Source organism: Pinus tabuliformis, chromosome Q (assembly GCF_031772625.1).
Source record: "Pinus tabuliformis cultivar Carrire ecotype Pingquan chromosome Q, CPIR1, whole genome shotgun sequence".
Lineage (NCBI taxonomy): Eukaryota > Viridiplantae > Streptophyta > Pinopsida > Pinales > Pinaceae > Pinus > Pinus tabuliformis.
Genome location: NC_142296.1, coordinates 1,246,234,517 through 1,246,257,867, shown reverse-complemented (window position 1 = coordinate 1,246,257,867; position 23,351 = coordinate 1,246,234,517). Strand labels below are relative to the sequence as shown.

Here is a 23,351-nt window from a genome sequence, read left to right as displayed (position 1 = left end):
ATGAGGAAAGTGATCATGATCAAAGCCAAGAAGCACTATTCATGGCACTCACAGATGATGATGACTCGGGGCAAGAAGGAAATGTGGATGAACTGTTAATAAGTGCCATTGAAGAGAATGAGAAACTACGGAACAAAATTATCTCTCTCAAAGTGGAAAACGAGGAAATAAGAAGGAGAGAAGATCTCTTGAAAACAAAGCTTAAGGAAAAAGAAGAGACTTGTGAAGAACGAGAGGCCGAAGTAGTATCTCTGAGAAAGGAGTTGGAGCAAATTAAAAAGGGATGTAAAAGCTCTCAAATACTTGATACTATTCTGAAAAATCAAAAACCTCAACATGATAAGTCTGGAATAGGTTTCAAGGGAGAATCCTCAAGCACTAAGAATAGTGCGAAAAGCTATGCCGATGCACTTTCCTGCAACCCAAAAGATGAAAAAGTTTCTTATCAAAAGTGCGTCCCAGATTCCAAGAATCAAGAAAGATTTATTCCAAAGAAGAATGTGGAGTCGAATCATGGACACTACAGCAAATACAAACCTGTACTCCACCAAGGGCCCATCAAAAATCCAAAGGACGAGGGAGGAGTAATTCTCAGAAAGGAAGGCGAATTAAACCGTGGTTGCTTCAAAACCATATTTCTTGGACACTGTTTTCACTGTAAAAACTTCGATCACCAAGCTAGACACTGTATGGCTCGCAGAAGTGAAAAGACAACGCAAAATGACCGAGTAATCAACTCATATGCTCCCAAAAGACAGGGACAAATCAAAACCTTCAACTCATTCGATCCCTTGACTAAATTTGATCTGACTTGCTCTTTTTGCTACAATAATGGACACTATGAACAAATCTGCCCACTCAAAGGAAGAAAGACGAGCAGCAAGATCTCTGCAATGGACAAATGCGGCCTGGCTCTATTTGCGCAAAATAATGGAAACCAGTGGTTTGTGGATAGTGGGTGCTCCAGACACATGACAGGAGACAAAAGGAAATTTATCTCACTGAGCAAAAAGGAAGGGAATGTGTCCTTTGGAAGCGGAACTGGCAAAATTGCAGGAAGAGGAACAGTTACTTTGATCAATGGAAAAGGAAAAGCTCAAGATGCTCTGTTGGTTGATGGACTCAAACACAACCTTCTGAGTGTCAGCCAAATTTTTGATCAAGGACATAAGGTTGTCTTCAGCACCAAAGACTGTGAAATAAGGAACTCTGTCTCTGGAAAACTTGTGGCAAAAGGAGTAAGAACACCAGACAATATTTATGTTCTGAACAAGATTCAGGAGAACAAATGCTACTTGAGTCAGGCAGATGAGAGTTGGTTGTGGCACAAGAGACTTGGACATACCAGCTTCGAAAATCTGGTCAATATCAGCAAAATCAAAGCTGTACAAGACATCCCAAGGTTGTCCAAACCGAAGCAAGCAGTGTGTGGTCCATGTCAACATGGAAAACAGACCAGAACCAGCCACAAGACAAAGGAACACTGTACATCAAAGCCCTTGGAGATCATCCATGCTGATGTGTGTGGGCCAACTAGAAATCAAGCACTCCAAGGAGAAAGGTACTTTGTGTTATTTGTTGATGATTATACTAGAATGATGTGGATATATTTCATAAAGTATAAATCTGAAACTTTTGAGTGTTTTAAGAATCTAAAATCCCTTATAGAAAACGAAAAAGATTCAAAAATTAAGTGTCTCAGAACAGACAGAGGAGGAGAATTCACATCAAACGAGTTCAGTGATATCTGCAATATTCATGGAATTAAAAGGGAATTCTCGGCTGCCAGAACACCTCAGCAAAATGGGGTAGTTGAAAGACGAAACCGAACTGTCCAAGAAATGGCAAGAACCATGCTGTTAGCAGCAGACCTACAACCCAAATTCTGGAGGGAAGCAGTAAGGACAGCTGTCTATACATTGAATCGGACTCAATTAAGACCAAATTGTGATAAAACTCCTTATGAGCTATGGAAAGGGAGACCTGCTTCGGTGAAGTATTTCAAAATATTTGGAAGCAAGTGCTTCATAAAAATAAATGATGGTTCACCTGGAAAATTTGATTCTCGGGTTGATGAGGGGATATTTCTTGGATACTCTCCACGGAGCAAGGCTTACAAATGCTACAATTTTCGACTGAAGAAAATAGTGGAAAGCATCGATGTTAAGGTTGACAAAGATCTTCCAGAAAAGGAAATTGAAGAACAGGAAGATGACTTTCTCATTGAAGAAGAAGAATCTAAAGAAGAAGAGATAGATGATGAAGAAGAAGAAGAGGAAAGAGAACCGGCTTATACTCCTTCAAAGATGAAGTATGTAGAAAGATACCATCCAGAAGAACAGATCATTGGCGATAAAGATGAAGGTGTGCAGACCAGAAGAAGGATAACAACCTCACCCAAGAGAAAAGCCATTGCCCTCCTATCTATGATAGAACCAGAAACATTCACAGAAGCAAGTAAGGATCCTCATTGGGTAAAAGCAATGGAAGAAGAAATATTCCAAATTGAGAAGAACAAGACATGGGAGCTGGTACCTCGTCCGAAGGACAAAAACATAATAGGAACCAAATGGGTGTTCAAAAATAAAATGAATGAGGAAGGACAGGTTATCAGAAACAAGGCAAGACTTGTTTGCAAAGGCTATTCGCAAATTGAAGGAGTTGACTTTGAAGAGACGTTTGCACCAGTGGCCCGTATGGAAGCTATCAGGATGTTTTTAGCATTTGCTTGCTCGAAAGGATTCAAAATCTATCAAATGGACGTGAAATCAGCATTTCTAAATGGGGAACTCAAGGAGGAAGTCTACATGGAGCAGCCAGAAGGTTTTGATCTGACAGCAGGAAAGGACCTAGTCTGTAAGCTGAAAAAGGCTTTGTATGGGTTGAAACAAGCTCCTAGAGCTTGGTATGCAAGACTGGATAACTATCTCCAACAACAAGGCTTCAAAAAGGGAGTGGCTGGAAGCAATCTATACATAAAGACAGATCAAGGTAAGTTACTAGTTGCTCTTGTTTATGTCGATGATCTGATTTTTGCTAGTAATAATGATGAAATGAGCCATGAATTTTCTCAAAGCATGGAAAAAGAATTTGAGATGTCAATGATAGGAGCACTGTCCCACTTCCTTGGACTTCAAGTATCTCAAACCAGAGCAGGATTGTGTATATCTCAAGGCAAATATCTAAAAGACATGCTCAAAAAATATGGAATGGAGGACTGTGCACCCATGAGCACTCCCATGACCACAAACTGCAAACTGAGCAAAGATGATGACTCCCCTCTAGTAGATGCAACTCATTACAGGTCAATGATTGGAGCCCTTCTATACTTAACAGCTACACGACCAGACATAATGCAAGTAGTAGGAATGGTGGGAAGATTTCAATCGGCTCCCAAACAATCTCATTTATTAGCTGTAAAAAGAATTCTCAGATACCTGAAGGGAACTTCTGATTTCGGTCTTTGGTACCCAAGGAACTCAACACTGACTGTAACTGCATACACCGATGCTGACTGGGCTGGAAATATAGATGATCGGAAAAGTACTAGTGGAAATGCATTCTTCCTGGGAGACTGTTTGGTATCCTGGCTCAGCAAAAAACAGTCATCCATATCATTATCCACAACCGAAGCCGAGTATATCGCTGCAGCAGACTGTTGCTCTCAGATACTTTGGATGAAGGAAGCACTAAAAGATGTCGACATATGTACAGATCAACCAATTACCGTTTATTGTGACAACACTAGTGCTATCAGTCTCAGCAAAAATCCAGTGATGCACTCAAGAACCAAACACATACCAATCAAGTATCATTTCCTCCGTGAGCAAGTAGCTGAACAAAACATCGCACTGGAATATATCAGTACTAAGGAGCAAATAGCTGATATTTTCACAAAACCTCTTCCTCGGGAAGCATTCGAACATCTGCGACAAAAGATGGGGGTTATTTCTTTATCATCACTCAAGTTCATTCATAAAGATGCAGCAAGACAGGGGGAGCAGCTTGACAGGGGGAGTTCGTAGCATTCCTTTGCCATTGATGTCAAAGGGGGAGAAGGCAGGAGAATATTGCCATCAATAACAAAGGGGGAGATTGTTGGACACAGATTGTCATTGATGTCAATATGGCAATATTCAAGAGGAGGAGACAGAGCATATCGGAGTCAAGAGGAGCAAATGGACCGAGAGGAGCAGATGGAGCAAGAGGAGCCAAGAGGAGAAATATATATAGAGCCATCGGTATATGCCAAAGAGAAGGTGCACACAGAGCCATCGGTGGAGCTGCAGGAGGAACCATATAGCAAGGAAGCATATCAGAGTCATCAGGAGCTATCGGAGGAGCAATGGATGTGTTTAAAAGCAAACAGAGGACGCAGAGAGCCATCAGAGCAAATAAGAGCAAACAAAGCCATCGGGAGGATTATAGTGTATATGGTATCTACTATCAAAAGATAATTATATATATATAGCAGGCGGAATACACCATTGCTGAAACCGTTGTTGAACACGGTTGAAACTCCTGGAGAAAAGTTGCTGAAACACCAATTTCTCCATTGCTGAAACACCGACACTTGTCAAAAATTTGCTGATACACCAGTTTCAGCGTTGCTGCAACACCAGTCTCAGCGTTGCTATAACACCAGTTTCGGCGTTGCTGAAACACCAATTTCAGCGTTGCTGTAACACCAGTTTCGGCGTTGCTGAAACACCAGTTTCGGCGTTGCTGAAACACTACTTTCGGCGTTGCTGAAACACCTCCGCGACGACATTATATTTCCGCGTTGATAAAACACCTCCGCGACAACATTATATTTTTGTGACACCATCAATCGAAGGTAATCATGAGGAAGATAAAGCGAATGGAGGAGGGAAGCCGGAAGGTCAAGCAAGTGTTGAGGAAGCCGAAACTCAAGCGAGCGAGGAGGAAGCCAAAGAGCCATTGAGTAAGTGGAAATGAACGGACAAAGGCATGAGAATGTATAAAACAGTAAAAACAGGGAATTGATGTAGCTGCTATTGTTGCTGTTGCTGTAGCTGTTGTTGCTGGAGCTGTTGCTGCTGTTGCTGTAGCTGTTGTTGCTGTAGCTGCTATTGCTGTTGCAGCTGTTGCTGCTGTTGCTGTAGCTATTGTTGCTGTAGCTGCTATTGCTGTTGCTGCTGTTGCTGCAGCTGCTGAAAGTTGCTGAAATACGCTGTGAAGGTCGTTACAACTGCTGAAAGTTGTTGAAATACGCTGGAGGAAATAGAGGTCGTATGATGGTCCAACAGAACAGAAAGAGGGTGCAGCAAAACAGAAAGAGGGATGAAGGACCAACAGAACAGTAGGCAGTCGAAGGGGAGAAACAGCCAGCAGAGAAATAGTCATGCTGAAGCATTCATTGTGACAATGAGAACTTAAGCTTGAACAGAAAATTGTTCTTTATACAGAGTTTAGTGCAGCTAACAGAAGACTGACTAAAGCTGTGTGAAGACATTATCAGAGAGAAAAATGGCTATTGGAGACTATGTGTGGGCAGTGTGCAAAGTTGTAAAGACTCGTTCATAAGAAGACTGGTTGTCATTGATACTGTAGCTTGGAGACTACAGTGAAGCTGTAAATAGATAGAACTCAGCAGAGAAGAGTTCTGAGAGCAGAAGGATTGGAGTCCTTGGGGTTGGTGCCTCAAAAGTGAGAAGGATTGAAGTCCTTGGGCTGGTGCCTCAGAAGTAAGTAGGATTGGAGTCCTTGGGGTTGAAGCCTCAGAAGTAGGAAGGATTGAAGTCCTTGAGAGTTTGTGCTCCTAAGTCCAAGATTGGTGTCTTGGCAAAATAGAGTTGGTGCTCTGGAGGTTGGAGCCTCACCAAAGTCCAAGTTGGAGCTTGGCAACTGATTGCAACCATCTATATATTGTATCTATTTTACTGCACAGTTTATATTAATAAAAGCATTTATTCTTGCTGTTCATCTTGTATTCTGAATATATATGTTTTAACTGGTAAAACAATAGTGGGAAAAAGAAATACTGATTCACCCCCCCCTCAGTATTTCCAACAAGATATTCAAAAGTTTGTAGCGGAATGTTTGGTTTGCCAACAAAATAAAGTTGAAACAATTAAGACACCGGGTCTATTACAACGTTTATCCATTCCAAGCCAACGTTGGGAGGATGTTTCAATGGATTTTATCACAGGTTTACCCAAGTCTGAGGGAAAGAGTGTCATCATGGTGGTAGTTGACAGACTTACCAAGTATGCACACTTTTGTGCATTATCACATCCATTTAAAGCCAGTACAGTTTCTACTGCATTTATGGAAACAGTTCAAAAGCTACATGGAAACCCAAAGATTATTGGAAGTGACAGAGATCCCATTTTCACTGGAAATTTTTGGACAATTATTTTCTTGTCTTGGTACTCAGTTAGCTCATAGCTCATCTTATCATCCTCAATCTGATGGGCAAACTGAGATAGTAAACAAATGTTTGGAAGGATATCTTCGTTGCTTTGTATCTGATAAACAGACACAATGGGTCAAATGGTTGCCTCTGGCTGAATGGTGGTATAACACTTCCTTCCATACAGCAACAAAAATGACCCCATTTATGGCACTTTATGGGTACCAACCACCATCAATCACATCATATTTAAGAGAAAATTCTAAGGTTCAAGCAGTGGAACATCACATCGAACATCAACAACAAGTCCTCCAACTCTTAAAGGATAACCTCGTGTTGGCACAAAATAGAATGAAACAACAGGCAGATCAACATCGCAGTGAAAGAAGTTTTGATGTAGGTGATTGGGTATTCCTACGGCTACAACCATATAAGCAAATGTCTCTAAAGCAAGCTAAGAAGGATAATAAATTATCACCAAAGTATTATGGTCCGTACAAGGTGTTGGAAAAGATTGGTACTATGGCATACAAATTTGATAAACAGACACAATGGGTCAAATGGTTGCATCTGGCTAAATGGTGGTATAACACTTCCTTCCATACATCAACAAAAATGACCCCATTTATGGCACTTTATGGGTACCAACCACCATCAATCACATCATATTTAAGAGAAAATTCTAAGGTTCAAGCAATGGAACATCACATCGAACATCAACAACAAGTCCTCCAACTCTTAAAGGATAACCTCGTGTTGGCACAAAATAGAATGAAACAACAGGCAGATCAACATCGCAGTGAAAGAAGTTTTGATGTAGGTGATTGGGTATTCCTACGGCTACAACCATATAAGCAAATGTCTCTAAAGCAAGCTAAGAAGGATAATAAATTATCACCAAAGTATTATGGTCCGTACAAGGTGTTGGAAAAGATTGGTACTATGGCATACAAATTGGAGCTTCCTGCAGCTTCTCGATTGCACCCAGTTTTCCATGTTTCATGTTTAAAGAAGGTTATAGGCGACAAGCTCCCAGTTCAAACAATATTGCCAGAACTTGACGAGGAAGGAAAAATTATATTGGAACCGGAAGCAGTCACAGAAACAAGAACTCGGCAGCTACGAAATCGATCAATTTCAGAGTATCTTATCAAGTGGAAGAACTTATCCGCTGAAGATTCCACATGGGAGGATGAGAATTTTATGCAGAAGTATCCAGAACTGCTCAAGCGTTGAGGACAACACTTTTTTTGAAGGAGAGGGGCATGTTGGGTCCCTATAATACTAGTGATTACCCCATTACTATTGTAGTTATACCCCTTATTTATATTGTTGTGCCCCTATTACCCACATATTGTTATTTCTGTGCCCCATAGAATCCCTCTATTATTATTTTTGTGGCTTTATATTATTATTGTTAGGTCGTCTGGATTATATTGTGACTCCTTAGACTCCTATATATAGAAAGGAGGTTTTGTCATTTGTATCATCCAAGAATTGTTCATTTATGTAATGTAAAGGAGGTTGCCCCCTCGAAGAGGCTGAATTCTAAGGCGTTGATCTTTCTTTTCTATCTTTTTTTGAGCTGGTTTCATAACAACTCTCCTAGAAACTCACATCTTTATCTTAATTTTCCTTTAGGGACCACCCCCCTTAGCTAGCCTAGGAGATTGTTTAAACGAAGAGAGTCGGGATTAGTGTGATAGCCCCTTCTCTAAGTTCCTTGCCACCAACCACACCTTGTAGGGTTAAAGGCTTTTCTCACTAACAGTAGGTAGGTGTAGGCGGCAAGGTCAATAGGACCACTAGAAATTCTTCAAAAAAAAAGATTTCTCAAAATCCCCTCATTCAAACACCTAACAACTAATCTAGTATCATAAATTACATAGACTCGATAACACTAGGTCTCACCCAAGACCTTACCATCAAGCCCCACTCTAGCTTTTGGATGTGTGGGAGAAAAACTCTACTAATTATAAGTGTCGAAAAACATGAATAATTAGCAGAGGAAAAAAACTCCCTAGAGTGAAACTCTTTGCTAAGAATCAAAGGCTTACTCTAGATGTTTTACATGGCTTTATAGACATACAAGAATCATTTTTACAATAATGGCCCATAGGGTTGAAGAATTTGGGGTAACAATAAATCTGGAAGCTATATGATGATGATGACTTTGAAAAAAAAATTGACTACTAAAATGTACTTTGCATCTTGGGGAAGTTGACACGTGTGGTCAACAGCGCTCTCCAAGGTAAGCCAAATCATTGCCGAGTCAAATCACCCAAAACACCTTCTTTAAAGTTCCTTCTCAAGCATTATTTCATCATTAAAGGGGGTTGACTTGTCTTGGGGCATCTATGAGGGTTAAAAGTAGGAATGTGGCACATCTTATGAGCAAATCAAGGGTCACATCAAGTGAAGCACACTCCTAAGGGAACAAGATCAAAGGGGCAAGCAAGCAAATTGAGCCTTAAGTCACAAAAGCAAGCAAAGTTTGGACCAAATGAAGAAGTTATCCACCTTTATGTAGTCGTTGGAGGTCATAAAGTCAAATCAAGTGAATGTTGCCTAATGATGGGAACGTTAGACCTCTTCACTTGGAAAGCATCTAAAAAAATTCTTTGAAGTCATTTCAAGCCAATTTCAAGGGAAATATTGCACACTCAAGCCAAATCATCCCTCCTATGTTTGATGCCACTTTGCTTCTGGGGGATTTTGTGACCCATTTTTAGACTTGGAAAGTCATTCCCATACTTCATGGAAGTGCCTTGACTCATGGTATGGGTGCATGCCTTCATTTGAGACATATTTTGAAGATTAATAAGCATTATTTGAGGTTTTATTGGAGTTGTTTTGAAGGTGTCTCCCTCTTTGGAGGATTTTATTGTTGGAAAATTCAAAGTGGCAGCTTATTATATCAATTTTCCTTTAACCTGAATACTTGCTTGTGAAATTTGTTAATCTTCTTATGTTCTTTAGTTAGATCTTTTCATCAAACAAATATCAAGAACGAAACACTAACAATAGAGGACACAGAAATTACGCTCTCAACCAGGACAAAACCCCTCCAAGGGGAAAACCCAGAAAAACTCTTATGTTCTTATAAAATCTACTCCAAATGAGACACAAAGACCCAAACCCTAGTCCAAGTCCTCCTCCAAGTACCAACTCATCCCTTCACCAAGTCCTTCTCTGATTTTGCACCAACCAGCTTCAACCTGCAATTTTGACCTGTGAGCTTCAATACTCCAACTCATCCTGTACTTTTCGTCCTGCAACTTCGGCCCTTGTTGATGTTGCAGAAACCCTAGTTTTGCTTCCTCTTGAGACCTTCCTAGAGCAAGACAGCTCCTCCAAGGTCAACGAGGTCAAGATAGGGTATTCTTTCTCCCAGCAACAAGATATTGCACTTCGTCTTACTGCAACACGGTCCTTCAATTTCAATCCTTCTTGGTTGCTGCAGAAACCCTAGCCCTTCGCACGTGTGAGAGAGATTGAGCCAAAAAACAAGATTTTTGTCCTTCCTTTCTTCTTCTAGACCTTTGCTCTCTCTTTCTGCTTCCCAACTACAAATCGAACTTTCTTCTTGAGATCAAACTTGTGAGTCAGATATCAAATAAGTTCGGGGTCGAATTCCCTCCTTTAGGCCGACTTGAAGTTGCCAAGATCAACATGTACTTTTGGAGTTTCCAAGACTTTCTAGACTCAAATAAATTCTTTTTCCAATTACATTTTTCCCAAAAGGGTCTTATAAACATGATGTTGATTCCTTTGACTCGTGACAATAAACCCTAAGACCTAACAAACCCTAGAACCATGAAGAACATGCTTTTACCTAGAAGACCATCAATAATGAACATGAAACCCATGCTTTAATATTAATAACTTTTTATTTTCTTCCTTTGTTTATTACGTAGGATACATATTGAAATGAGTACAACAATTATGAAGACCGAAACTAGTTACGTTTTCAACATTTATCACCCCTCTTATGAGGGGTTCAAGCAATGTAAATCTAATTTTTTGTAATGATTTAGTCTCCAAGGCTTTGTGAATGACAATTTAACTTTTCTTGAAGTTTCTTACCTATTTCTAGGGAGAAAAAGAGGAGAGATGTTGAGGGAAATGTTATTGCAACCAAACCATAACTAGTGGAACTAGTTGGTCCAACCGAGGGCACAAAACCAGAACAGGTCAGTTCAGTACCGAACCAGCCAATTACTGTACGATACTGGTGGGTTTGGTACCCATCCAGCCTTTTTCACCAAACCGACCACTTTCATAAAATGCAACCAAAGACATTCCAAACCCAAATTTAAAAAATAACAATATTAATAATAAGTTATGAGTGGGGCAACCTAATATTCAAGCCTAAGGCCCTACTATTGCTATGGAATTATCTTTCACTCAAACAAAATCTTAACTTGACATGTTAAGCTTTTTCTATCTTATTCTAATGCTTAGAGGGTGATATTGATGATGAAGATCCCAATATAGGCAATAATTTTGATGATACGTAGGTATTTGTTGTACCATGATTGTTTTTGGATGCTAGAGGCCATCTAGAGGCTGTTTGTTGATGTATTTTTAGTTCAGAGATGGATTGCACTCAGTGCTATTTTGGTTATTGTGACAGCCCTCTCATTTACCCAATTTTTGTAATTCAAATATGTGACTATAATGACAGTGTGGGTACCGGAGCCACAACTGGCTGATACGACGTGTTTTAAACACTTATATTTGATCCTTACGATTGCCGACTGCAGGAGAGGACAACCTTTCGGAACCCCAATGTCTGATGGACTTTGCTTGCTTGGAAAGCCACGAAACCAGCCCTGAACTTAAATGTTAAAGTTAATGAACTCTCGTTTGCAGACCTGGTCAGCCACTTACTGACAGTCAATTTATGTGATGCGATTGGAGGCAGTGGAGGAAAAGACAGTGTCCTTTCCCCTAGCACATCAAAGAGACAGACCTGCAGCCTCGAATGCACAAAAGGACGCTGAGAAGAATTATATAGAGAGACAGCTGAAGAGAACAGGGGGTGGGCTCTTGCTGGATGGTCCTCTAAGCTTTAATTGTGAACATGTCATATAATAACAAAATAATACCACATTGTCCATAGAACTATGCCAGCAGTGAGTAGTTGGAAAATGTTATCATAATTACCTATTTTCCTTTTCTTACAGGAAAATAATGAACATCATCACATTTAACAACTCTATTTTAGATGGAACAGGAACTTTTGTTTATTGACTGAAAAATATTAGCTGCATTCTTACCGGAAAAAATTTGCCCTAAGAAAACAACATTTACCAACTCTAGATTCTGTAAAAACATCCTAAGTATTTATTCCCGATTCGAATGTTAGCTATGCAAACTATGAAAATTACAGAAAGAACACTGTATAGATATACTGCATGGCACTTACTTGACTCCCACTGGCTCAGTACTATTATCTCTCTGCACATTCATCCAATTTTGATTTAGCTGCGAAGGAACATGTAAGAGGAATATCAATGTTGATTTGAAAGGAATGAGATCTCCAAAAAAAAGTAACTCCATGCTAGATAAAGCTTATGCACCTCAGTCCTAGATTGACAGAAGCTTTAATTAGCAAGTGTTAGATCTGTCTTGCAGCTTTACAATCAAGAGATTAGACTAAAATTGTAAGCAGAGCCAAAACATAATACATAAACCAGAAAACTTTGAGAATTTAAATATTATATGACGTGGTATCACTTTAGTCACTGTGGCAGCTAAAATCATAATTAAAAACCACATTGATCAGGAAAAAAAATATCTAACCAGTGCCATGAAGAAGAATGGCTACAAGAACAAGTCGATTAGAAAGGCATTCCAAAACGTGAGGAACCCAAGACATCAGGGAAAGTTCCAGGTTGGGTCACATCGGCTTCGGATCAAAGACATTCATCATATCATGTGGGCAGACAAGATCTGCCAGTACTTCCACCTTCACAACACTGAGACATAGAAACACCATCTTTTTTCTGCCCCATCTATTATCATATCCAACGTCAATATTACAGTTTATTCAAAAAGTCCCAAACCTCCTCTTCCATCTTTTTCAATATCCAAATCGGCAATGCTTGGCCTTGTTCATGAGGGAAGCCTCTGGACTCCAATCACACTCACGCCAACGCCACCCCACCTAAAGACCAGATGATTCCAGGATCAATAGATCATTTATTCCAGTGTTCCCAATGGAAAGGGGCACCAACAGGCAAGAAGACAACAGCACCATTTCAACGAGACCCCAGCAGACCATTTAGACTCCACCAACAAAACCCTTACCAAGATGTCTCAGATAGTTCACATAGCACCAATAAATAGTCGACTTCCTCCAGATCTTAACAAAAATTTGCATCATCTATGAAACAAGACACATCTAATACCAACTCTTCTAGCCTTCCAGATCTACCAGCAAAAAATCATATATCAGCAGTTTCTTCTATTAACTTTTAATACCAGATCTGATTTTATTTTCCTTGCTGTTTATCTTATACCAAGAAATTATTTCACCAAGTAAAATGTCTTTTTCTGAAAACTTGCAGCGGAAAATAAATAGAAAACCAGTCACATAACACAGTAGAAAAGTATGCCCAACAAATTTTCATTCACTTTCTATTAATTTGGAAAATTAGGGCCTCCTTTACCAAGGAACTTGACCCACAGAGAATACACAAATTACAGCAATGGAACCTAGCAACTTGGCCCTCCGTAAATTCGATCTACAAAATTTTCATTCACTTTCTATTAATTTGGAAAATTAGGGCCTCCTTTACCAAGGAACTTGACCCACAGAGAATACACAAATTACAGCAATGGAACCTAGCATAAGCAACTTGACCCTCCATAAATTCGATCTACAATTATGATGGCTGTCTCCACAAGTTTGGCACGCCTGAAACTGTTGGGCCCCTCTACAAATGCAGCCTCAACCTTCTCGACCTCCCCACATTCACTGTCTGCCTGTTAGAATTCAGCTTCAACATTGGCCTACTCGTGTACACAGCAAACTCTCAGCTTTGACTCCAAGGTAACTTGACCCCTTCACCTATGCACTCAATTTGCAAAACTCTTGCTCACTCAAACCTTTAGCGGCACACCTTTCTCTTCCCTTCAGTCTCGAGTCTCTCGCTCTCATGAGAAAATCGCTCTCTCAATCACAATGTGTCTTACATGTTGAAGAAAGTGTAACTAGGTTCGGTCTTCATGTCGGCCTAATGTCAGCCTAAAGGAGGGACAGTCCTCTATGTATCGAGGCTGTCCACTCCCTCTCAACATCCAACAAGCATCTCTAAAATCAACGAGGACAGAAGCCAAGAAGAAGTGATGGGAAGACAAGCCTAAAGGGTCTCCAAAATGCAGTGAAGAAGGGAGAAGGTAAAGCGAAGATATAGGACTGTTTCTAGGGCTAGAAACAGTCACACGTGCAAACAAAAAGGAGGGTAAACCTGCGGTATAACAGCAGCTAGAGAACAGTCCAAGAATCATCATTGTTTGGGTGAGATATTAGGCCTACTAGGCCTCCCAAGTAAACCGAAGAAGTCTCTCTATCTAGCGAAGGTGAAAGGACCCTAATTCTCTATGGGTACCCTCCACAAGTGGGAAAAACTAGGGCAGAAGAACAGTATTACTGTCATACCTCAAGAAGGATCTTGTTTGGTCAACAAAAGAAGAAGTCTACTTGAGTAAAGGATAGAAGAAGAACATATCTTCTAGAAGGCTCACTCAAGGAAGTTCAATCTCTAGACAAGCAGCAGAGAAGGAGGACGAAGTGTTGGGGAGCAAAGTACCGGAACCAGGAAATCTATGTGCCGAGAACAAAGGGCAGAATAGATGAAGGACTTGACTTGCACTTGGAGGACATCCTAGTCAAAGGTCTAGGGTTTGGCATTGATCAATAAGAAGCTTCAATAAGAGAAATTTACCAAAGGGTTTTCCTCTCTAAGAGAGAGAGGTTTGGGCCCTGGCAGAGAGCCAACATCTGTGTTCTTGTCTTTATGTTTTTGGTAGCAGTTCGATGAAACACACACTAATAATAAGAAGAAGATCAAACTGAGGTAATTGTAAAAGTGCTTCACAAATTGTTATGAAGTCAAGAAGAATCCTAATATACATCATTGCCCTTCACTCTTCAACATTACACCTCTACCTTAGACTTATTTTATAATTTCATTAAGCCATATCCCTAACCCTAGCTCCTAAGTCATGAATGGTTAGGAGTAGTTCCTAGGCCTCACTTGAGATTAACAATATAGATTAGATCTAATTCACTTAAATAATTAAATTATTTATCCTTAGAAACTTGGCTCAATAGTCAGCATTAATTAATAGATTAATTAATGTATTTTTCCTAAGTTAAAATTAGGAAAGAAATCAGAATAAGCACTTATTGTTGAAGAAAGTGTAACCAGGCTCGATATTTACAAATGTAACTTTGATCTTTGTACTCGTCAAGAAAAAGAATATTATTTTTGTAAATTATAAGAATGAGTTTCGTGCTCATTCCATAACTCTAGGAAAGTCAAAGACCCAAAGACATGTAAAGAGCTCTTCTTGAGCATATATGTAAATATATATAATAGTCTAAAAGGCCTTCCAAGACAAGCACAATCCTCCAAGGACAAGCACGAAGAAGTTTGCCGGCAAAAGGATGAAGAAAGGCCTCAAGATAAATATAAATGACAAGTCGGCTCAAAAAGTCATGTCAGCCTCAAGATAAATATAAATGACAAGTCGGCTCAAAAAGTCATGTCAGCCTCAAGATAAATATAAATGACAAGTCGGCTCAAAAAGGAGACACAACACTTTCAGTGGACATGTCGGCTCAAATATAGGGACAAACTACTATAGAAAGGAGCTTGCACCCTCGCATTTGGACAGTGACATCCTCGCACTCCTCTCTGAAATTTCAGTCAAGTTAAGGGTTACAGAAATCTCAGATAAAGGTGCAGGACAATATTTCGGTTAGGAGAAGGATCCCTATGGTTTTTGGGATAAGGATGGTTGTTGTACACACTTATATACTCTCACAGTTTCGGATAAGAAACTCAGTAATACCACAGTGATATATGTTCTCGGCATGATAAGTAAGATCTCAGTAAAGATTGCAGTGCAATCATGATGAACATAGTTACATTCTCGATCAAGGTGCAGTCATGATCCTAACATGGTCATGATCTCGCTAATGGATACAATAAGACAGTCATGATCCTAACATGGTCATGATCTCACTAATGGATACAATAAGACAGTCATGATCTCAGTGGATCAAAAAGGTAACTCTCCAATACATATCTCAACATAGAAGATCTAGTTGATGAAGACTTCAGTGAAGGGATAGAAAAGATGTTGCAGCAGTAATGAAGCGATGCAATAGTGATGGCCTCGATGGTGCAGCAATAAAGATGATCTCAACAGTGACAAAGAACAGGATTGGTGTCTTGGTCTTGGAGTGGCCTAGTAGGCCAAGGATCATGTTCTTGGCATTCGTCAAGTAGAATCTCTATAAGAAGAATTTTGTGCGGCTTTTCCTCTCCAAGAAGGAGAGGTTTTGGCCCTGGCAAAAAGCCAACATCATGTGTTCTTGTCTCTTGTGTTTTGACTGTTTGATGAAGTAAGAAATACACACACTAATGATACCAAGATAAGATTGCGTTAATAAGCAAAAAGTTAAAATACCTCACAAATAGTTATCATGCTAAGAAGAATCACATTAACTACATTTGCCCTAGATTCTTCAACAATTACTCCTCATGAGCAAGTACCCAAAGAAGCAATCCGACATCTTCTACATGCATGACAGCTAGCCCAGAACCTGTCCAAGCTAATAACATCAACATCTTCCATGCAGCCTCAAGTGATTGTAGAGAGAAATATTTGGATTTCTGGCCAATGGTATAGAAATTGTCCCTTCCCTTCCTTGTGCTCGAGAATCACCATCAAGGTTCATTGAATTTTCCTCTTGAATAACATAATGCAACGAATTCTTCCTAGGGTTTTGGTTTTTGGCAGGGCTGGCACTTTTGTCTTTAGGCTACAGTTTTGCATTTTTCTCTTTATTTTGAGATTTTGAATAGATTAAAATAGCTTTATCTTAATTTTATAGAGTGGGCATTGCACTCCCACTTTGAATTGACACATATATACTTAGTAGTCCTTTCACCTCTTCTGTGGTCATTTGATGGACATTAATAAAATTATCTTATCATATGTAACCTTTTCTATTGTTTTCAAAGAAAACCTCAAAGAAAAGCTTCCAACTACTTCCCCATGGTCCATGGAAGGTAAATGACTTAAACCATTGCCCCTAATTGTGGAGCCTATTGCACTCAATTTGTCAAAGTTCCAAGGAAGTTGAAGGACCAAATTTTTCGAAGGATCACATCATATACCAGCAATCTACATGTCATTTGTAAACCCATTCTGCAAATTATGTAATGTAAATGATGCTAGTAAGACCGTGAAAGTATGTAGCAACCTAGGTAGGCCAATTATTTTGGCGAAAAGTTTCATCCTCGGAGGTTTTTTGTCTCACTGACTCATGTGTTTCTAAACACAGAAGGTCGGCAGAGTTTTTTCCTCCAACCTCACCCCAACGCTAGGGTGGAATTCTTCGTCAAAGTCTTAGTTGAGTCTTGGTGTTTTAGTCGAGTCTAATGTAAAAGTGATTTAGGAATAATTTAAGCTATTTGGCTAAATTATTTTATTACAAATCACTTGGTCTACTAGCTCATATTGTGTCGCGAATGGGGTATGTGTCTTGAGGGTCTAACCAAATGTGTATTCCCCCTTTGAGGGTTGTAAATGTAAAATCTTATGTATTAGAGGGTGGAAAAATAATTAAATCCCCTCATGTGTAAATTAATTAATTTTTCTGGCAAAATAAAATTAAATCCTAAGCCAGAAAATTAATTAATTAGAGTCAAAATTAAAATGTCTTAGGAAAAATAATTCTCCAAGTGGAAAAATTCGTGGGTCTAAAAGGAATCAATTTTTAGAAGTCCTCCACCAAGGGAATATTGTATATTTCAAGAAAATTTGGACCCTTGGACCTTGGTGGTTAAGTCAAAGTCAATTTTTTGAGGAAATTAACTCAAAATAATTAATTTTGAGCTAATAAAAAAGGGATCAAAAGAAAATTTCGAATTTTCCTCAAAAATAATTATTTCAACGGCTAAGATTAAAAGATGATCAAGTATTATTTGATGGCCGAGATTATTTTGACAAGGATCAAAGAAACTAGCCGTTATTTTTCCACTTGGAGGATTTAGTTATAAATTAGAGAGTCAGTTGAGTCTCTAGCCATCTGATTTCTGGCTAGTAAATTGTTGTTGAAGCATTTGTGTAAACTATTGTCCCGCTGGGAACTATTTTTTCTGCAATAATAAAGACTTTGGGGTGCAACTCATGGTGTACTTGTTCATTGATTTGTGGTATGTACTGACTACGAGCTTCCTATGTTGTGCTTATATATGATTATTTTAAGATAATAGATCATGTTTGCAGATACTTCAGTCCTCGGTATCCAAGTTCGCAGACTTTGGGCAAAGATCATTTTGCTTGGATCTTAAGTATTTGTATGGTGGATTAAATCTTCGCTAAGGCTATAGTGCGCACGGGGTTTCTAGAGCATTTTTAGCCATTTATCAAAGGAAAAATATCTTTAAAAATTATTTCTCAAAATTTACTTTAAAACCCTTGTATAATTTGTAAAATAATTTTGTAAATTTATTTCATAAATTATTTTGCTAATTGGGGTTTTGGGGATTTTAGAGTTTTGTATATATTTGGGGTTTTTGGGTGTTTAATTTTATTTTTATAGGTTGGATCAAAGGATCAAGTGGAAGAAGAGCTAGATCTAGGCGCTTGAGGGTAAGATCTAATCTCTTAGAAAATTTGCAAGGCTACCCACCAAAGAATTTTCAGAAAATTGAAGTGTTGAAGCATAAAAAAAAATTGGAGCAAAGGTTTCAAGGCTTCCTAGGCTTCTAGCCCGGGTTTTCCCTTCCAAATCCTCAGCATCACCCTTTCAGCCTCTAGTGTTTGGGTTTTAGCCCTCCTAGAGGCTAGCCATAAGCCCTAGGGGCTACGGCCTCCCATCCTAGCCCTTTTCGTAGACCTTACAGGTCTTCGTCCTCCTCCACTAGTCCCCCCCCCCAGCCCTCCTTCCCTCCCCTCTCCTCTGCTAGCCCCCACAAGGCCCTCCTTCCCTTCGACTCTCCTCCGTTAGGCTTCCTTCCCCCTTTGTGGCCTCTCCTCCTTCCTCCGCTGGCCCTCCCTCAACCTTTGTTGTTCCTTGGCCTCCTCCCTTTGCCCTATGTCCCCCACTCCCTTAAGCCGCAACCCCTACTGGGCCTTTTCCCTTCATTTTGGCATCTCTCTTGCCCTCTCCTGGCCCTAAATTGACATATGCTTAGCTTTAAAAAATTTCTAGAATGATTGTGGGTGTATTTTGTAGAAAAAATTGGCCTAAAGCTTGTGTTTCAAGTATCAAGTCATTGGACAAAAATTTGCACAAGTTGGGCTAGTAGATTTCAAGGCCTAGTGCTAAGGGTTTGATCTCCTAACCCTTGTCTCCTCACTGTTTCATTACAGCAAGCAAATTAACTCTTAACAATGATAAAAACATCCTAAATTGCCCTAAAAGTCATTTTAGAAGTTGCTTGACATATTAAGGAATAAATTGCATAAGTTGGGCAATCATAGTTTGGCATGAATCTAGAAGATTCGATGGCTGATATCTTTGCATGATAAATCTGATATAATAGTGGTAAGTTGCATTTTTGAAAGGCTAATCCATCCAAATTCTTGAGTTGGCAAAGTTGATTTGTTACTTGGGATTCTATTCATCACATTGGGCTAGCATATGCACTTTGAATTTGTCATCTAAAGCAAGTTTACTAACTGCTGTCATAAATTTCTTTACTACTGTCATAATAGTCACTTATTGCTCATTAAAAGGTCATTGGAACATAAATTGCATAAGCGCTCTCATAGTTTCACATTCTATTGTTCCTAGTTGTTGCCATTGATATTTTGAAAAGGCTAACATTGTATTTCATTGTGAGTTTATGTGCTATAAAGTTTGTAATTCACATCTAATAAGCTCACTTTCTTAGCATATTTCAAATCTTTGGTTTAAGTACATAAATTGCTCCTAAGTCTCTCTAATCCAATCAGTATTGAAATAACTTGTTTCATTTGTGTATCTAATTGTTGTTGATCTAAACTGCATATAAGTGTTCTTAACTTGGAATTGGTAAAACATATTGTTTTGAGGAGTATTGACTAAGAACACTTATTGTCTCTTGTGGATAATGGTCGTTGGCTTATCATACTAAATCATTGGTTAATTGTTGCTCTATTGTTTATCAATTGTGGATCTATATATTCTTGAGCAATCGTATCTTGTGGATATATTTATTTTTTGCTGGCACTGTTAAAATCTAACACGTTCCTTTTGGTTGAGATTACCTTTTCTAAACATTATGAAGTATAATTAAGTACTTGAAGGAACATTTAAGTAATCTCACCTAAAAGTCTCACTCATAGCCTCTTGCACAAGTATACTAGTTCTAGATTGCATTAAAATTTACCTCCTAGCATAAGTTGGGTTGATAGAGATCTAGGGAAACCCTTTTCCAATTAGCTTGAGAGATTCAACTCTTCTTAGTGGTTAACACAGTGACCTTGCAGTCGTCAAAGCCACAATCTCTGCAACACCAAAGGCAATTGGTGGGTGGAACACAAGGCGAGGTATCGTTAATCGGGCCACTGCATGCTTCCCGTTGGCTTCCATTTCACAACCTACTCTGAAGATTGTTTCTCAAAACAGTTAAGGAAGAGGTTCTACTTAGATTAGGCATATAATTAAAAATAACCAAGATCATTGCATCACACATAGATTCTAGGATTTGCACATCATATAGGTTAGTCAATCATTCAAACAGCGAGTGTCCATCCGGTTACTTGGCATCAATTTACATTAAGCAAGAATTGTGACTCCAAGAGGTACTGGACTCATACTTGAAAATCTAATCTAATCATTAATCTTGCTAAAATTTTACCAAGTAGATAGGCCACTAATCCATGTCTCCCAAGGAAGTTGGTTTCCAACTTGTTTTCCTTCACCTCATTTCATAGGGACTACCCCCCATAGCCTGTTGTTCGGACACAGCTAGAACAGAGTGGGCGGGGATCAAAGTGGAAGCCCTCGCCCTGAGCAGTTGTCTGGTACCTGTACAATCCGGATGACAACTTTTTTTCCATTATTTTCGGGTAACGAGTTTGCCTGTTGTCAAGGTTTACGACATCCTATCATCTTGTGATCTTTTATCCTTCATTCATTTGTTCCGCCAATGCCACAACATTTTTTGGCGCCATTGTCGGGGCCCAATTTATTGAACCTTGGTGTTGACGACACCCTTTAAATCTTCCTAATCTTCTAATCCTCCATCATTCTCCATCTTCTCATCACCATATCTTTTGTTCTCTCACTAATTTCCTTATCTTGTTGAATTCACACCATTAGCGCCTGGACATTTAGGTTGGTTTCTTGTTTGGGTGGTGACTCCACTTACTCGTCCATTTACAAGAATGTATTCTAGAAGGAATCCTCGTAACCTGGTTAACACTGCTCCCGATCCTGAAAAAGTTCTAAGAGCCTAGTTAAACAAGCTACATTCTAGGGATCGTTTAAATTTTCTTGGACAAGAAGTCCTCCTTAACCTCCATTTGTTTTTTATCAATCATCTTATAAATCTTGACATCATGGTTGACCTTTACAGGCCTTGCAACTTCACAGATATCTAAGGATATCCACATGACTTACCGAATGAATCTACCATCAGCAAGCTACAGCTCTTCCAGGGGAATAATGCCATCAACGTTGAAGCACATATTAAGAAATTCAAATGCTTCATCCAAAGATTTTCTCATATTGCAGCTTACAACCATGAAGATGTCATAATGAAGCTTTTCATCCTTTCCTTAGAGAATGATTCTTTTGATTGGTTTCAGGATAAAATCGATAATGCCTTTGATTCATTGAGAAGTCTCCTTGACGCTTTCAGATATAAATATGCAGATAGGAGGGAAGGGAAATATTTGGTTAAGGAATTCAACACTATCAAGAAAAAGAAAAATGAAACGGTTGAAGAATTTAAACAAAGATTTAATAAGTTATTAAAGGATATGACCCAAGATTACAAACCTCTTGAAAAGACAATTCTGGAACAATATCTTGAGGCCTAACCTGCAGAGACGCAATATGAGATAAGACGTGCTCATCCCAACACTTTAGCCATTGCCCAAAGTACTACTAAGGAATTTGTTATGAATATAATTCATAACAAGTGAGACAAATAAAATTAATATAAATATTAAATAATTAAATATTGGTTATAATAAATAGTCATTAAGTTAAGTGAAAAGGCATGTCTAAAAGACATGCCTAATCATGAAAGGTCACCTGCTGAGGTATAAAAGCAGGGTCTCATTGTAACATTCGTATCACTTATACATTTTATATATATAATAAATTATTATTATTAAATACCTCGTGTATTTTTACATTCAAGTCTCCAAGCTATCAGTTTTTATGCTTCTATGGTATCAGAGCCATGGCGCACAATATAATGATGCAAGTCTTTGAACGTTGTTCGTCGCACAATATGCCATTACGTTCACGTCCTGAATTCATGGAGCAGTGTAGTAAAATTCAAGAAGCATTTCAGCATTTAGAGATATCATACGCAGAAGTTAAAGCATGTCGAAAGGAAGTCGATAATAGGGAAGATGATAGTGACCATGGAGAAAAGGAACAAGGGGAAGCAGAAGAAGAAGATTTTGATCAGAATGATGATCCAAATGAAGTTGATGATATGAATATGGAAAATTTTGAAGAAGAGGTTATGTCAAAAATAGATTATGATAAGAATGAAGATGATCTTAAAAACAGAGAGGACTATGAAGATGATGAAGATGACCTTGAAACATTTGAAGTTGTGCAACATGTTCCCTTAAATAAATTTGATAAACATGATCCACCAACTGATGAGGAAGAATTCATAGCTAAATTGGTTGTCCATGAGGAGTACAAGAATAAGGTGCTAGTAAAATGCACCACCATTGATATTAGTAGAAGATTTTTGGAATGTCTCAGACCTCACCTCCAACTTACTAGTCAGCTAGTGGATGCATACTTCCAATTGTGGAAGAAAAGAAACTCAATGACCCAATCAATCCAAAAGAATTCAAATATGTATTCTTAGTTGTGAGTGGTTCTTTAAAAGGTCAGAGTGAAAAGGAAAAGTACGAGAAAGGAAGAATGTTGAAGGAATACATAGATAACATTCGAGAAACATATACAAGACATTTTAAAGCAAAGGATGAAACCAAGAGACAAATTGTTGTGGCAACTTACTTTATTGATAGGCTTGCTCTGAGAGTTGGGAATGAGAAGGATGACGATGAGGCTGATACAGTTGGTTGTTGCACATTAAAAGTGGAGAATGTGTAATTACTTGAACCAAAATCTCTGCAGTTTGACTTCCTAGGTAAGGATTCAATTCAATACTTCAACACAGTTGAGGTAGATGAACGAGTCTACCAGGCGATTGGTGATTTCAAAAAGGGTAAAAGTGGCGGGGATGACTTGTTTGATAAGCTTGACACAAGCAAGCTAAATGCTCATCTTAAGGAAATTATGCCTGGCCTTACAGCAAAAGTCTTCTGTACATATAATGCATCTATCACATTGGATAGATTGCTTCAGGATACAACTGATAGCATTGCACCAGAGAAGATTGTTGATTATCAACATGCAAACAAGGAAGTAAACCTGTGCAAAATAAGACCGGTGAGATCATCTGGTGCATGGGAGCGACTTAATTATCTGGGCCTCAATCTCCAGATAAACCCTCCATCTTCCGCCATTCAGCCGACG

At 38.9% G+C, this 23,351-nt stretch overlaps 1 protein-coding gene across 1 annotated transcript in view; it reads right to left on the bottom strand.

Moving 5' to 3' along the window:
• The window catches only part of LOC149224330 (carbon catabolite repressor protein 4 homolog 5-like), a 206,324-nt gene that overhangs the window by 110,270 nt on the left and 72,703 nt on the right, over positions 1–23,351 (bottom strand). Inside the window, exon 7 of the mRNA XM_089386097.1 lies at positions 11,808–11,866. Within this exon, the coding sequence (XP_089242223.1) occupies positions 11,808–11,866 (59 nt within the window). The remainder of the gene's footprint in view (positions 1–11,807; positions 11,867–23,351) is intronic.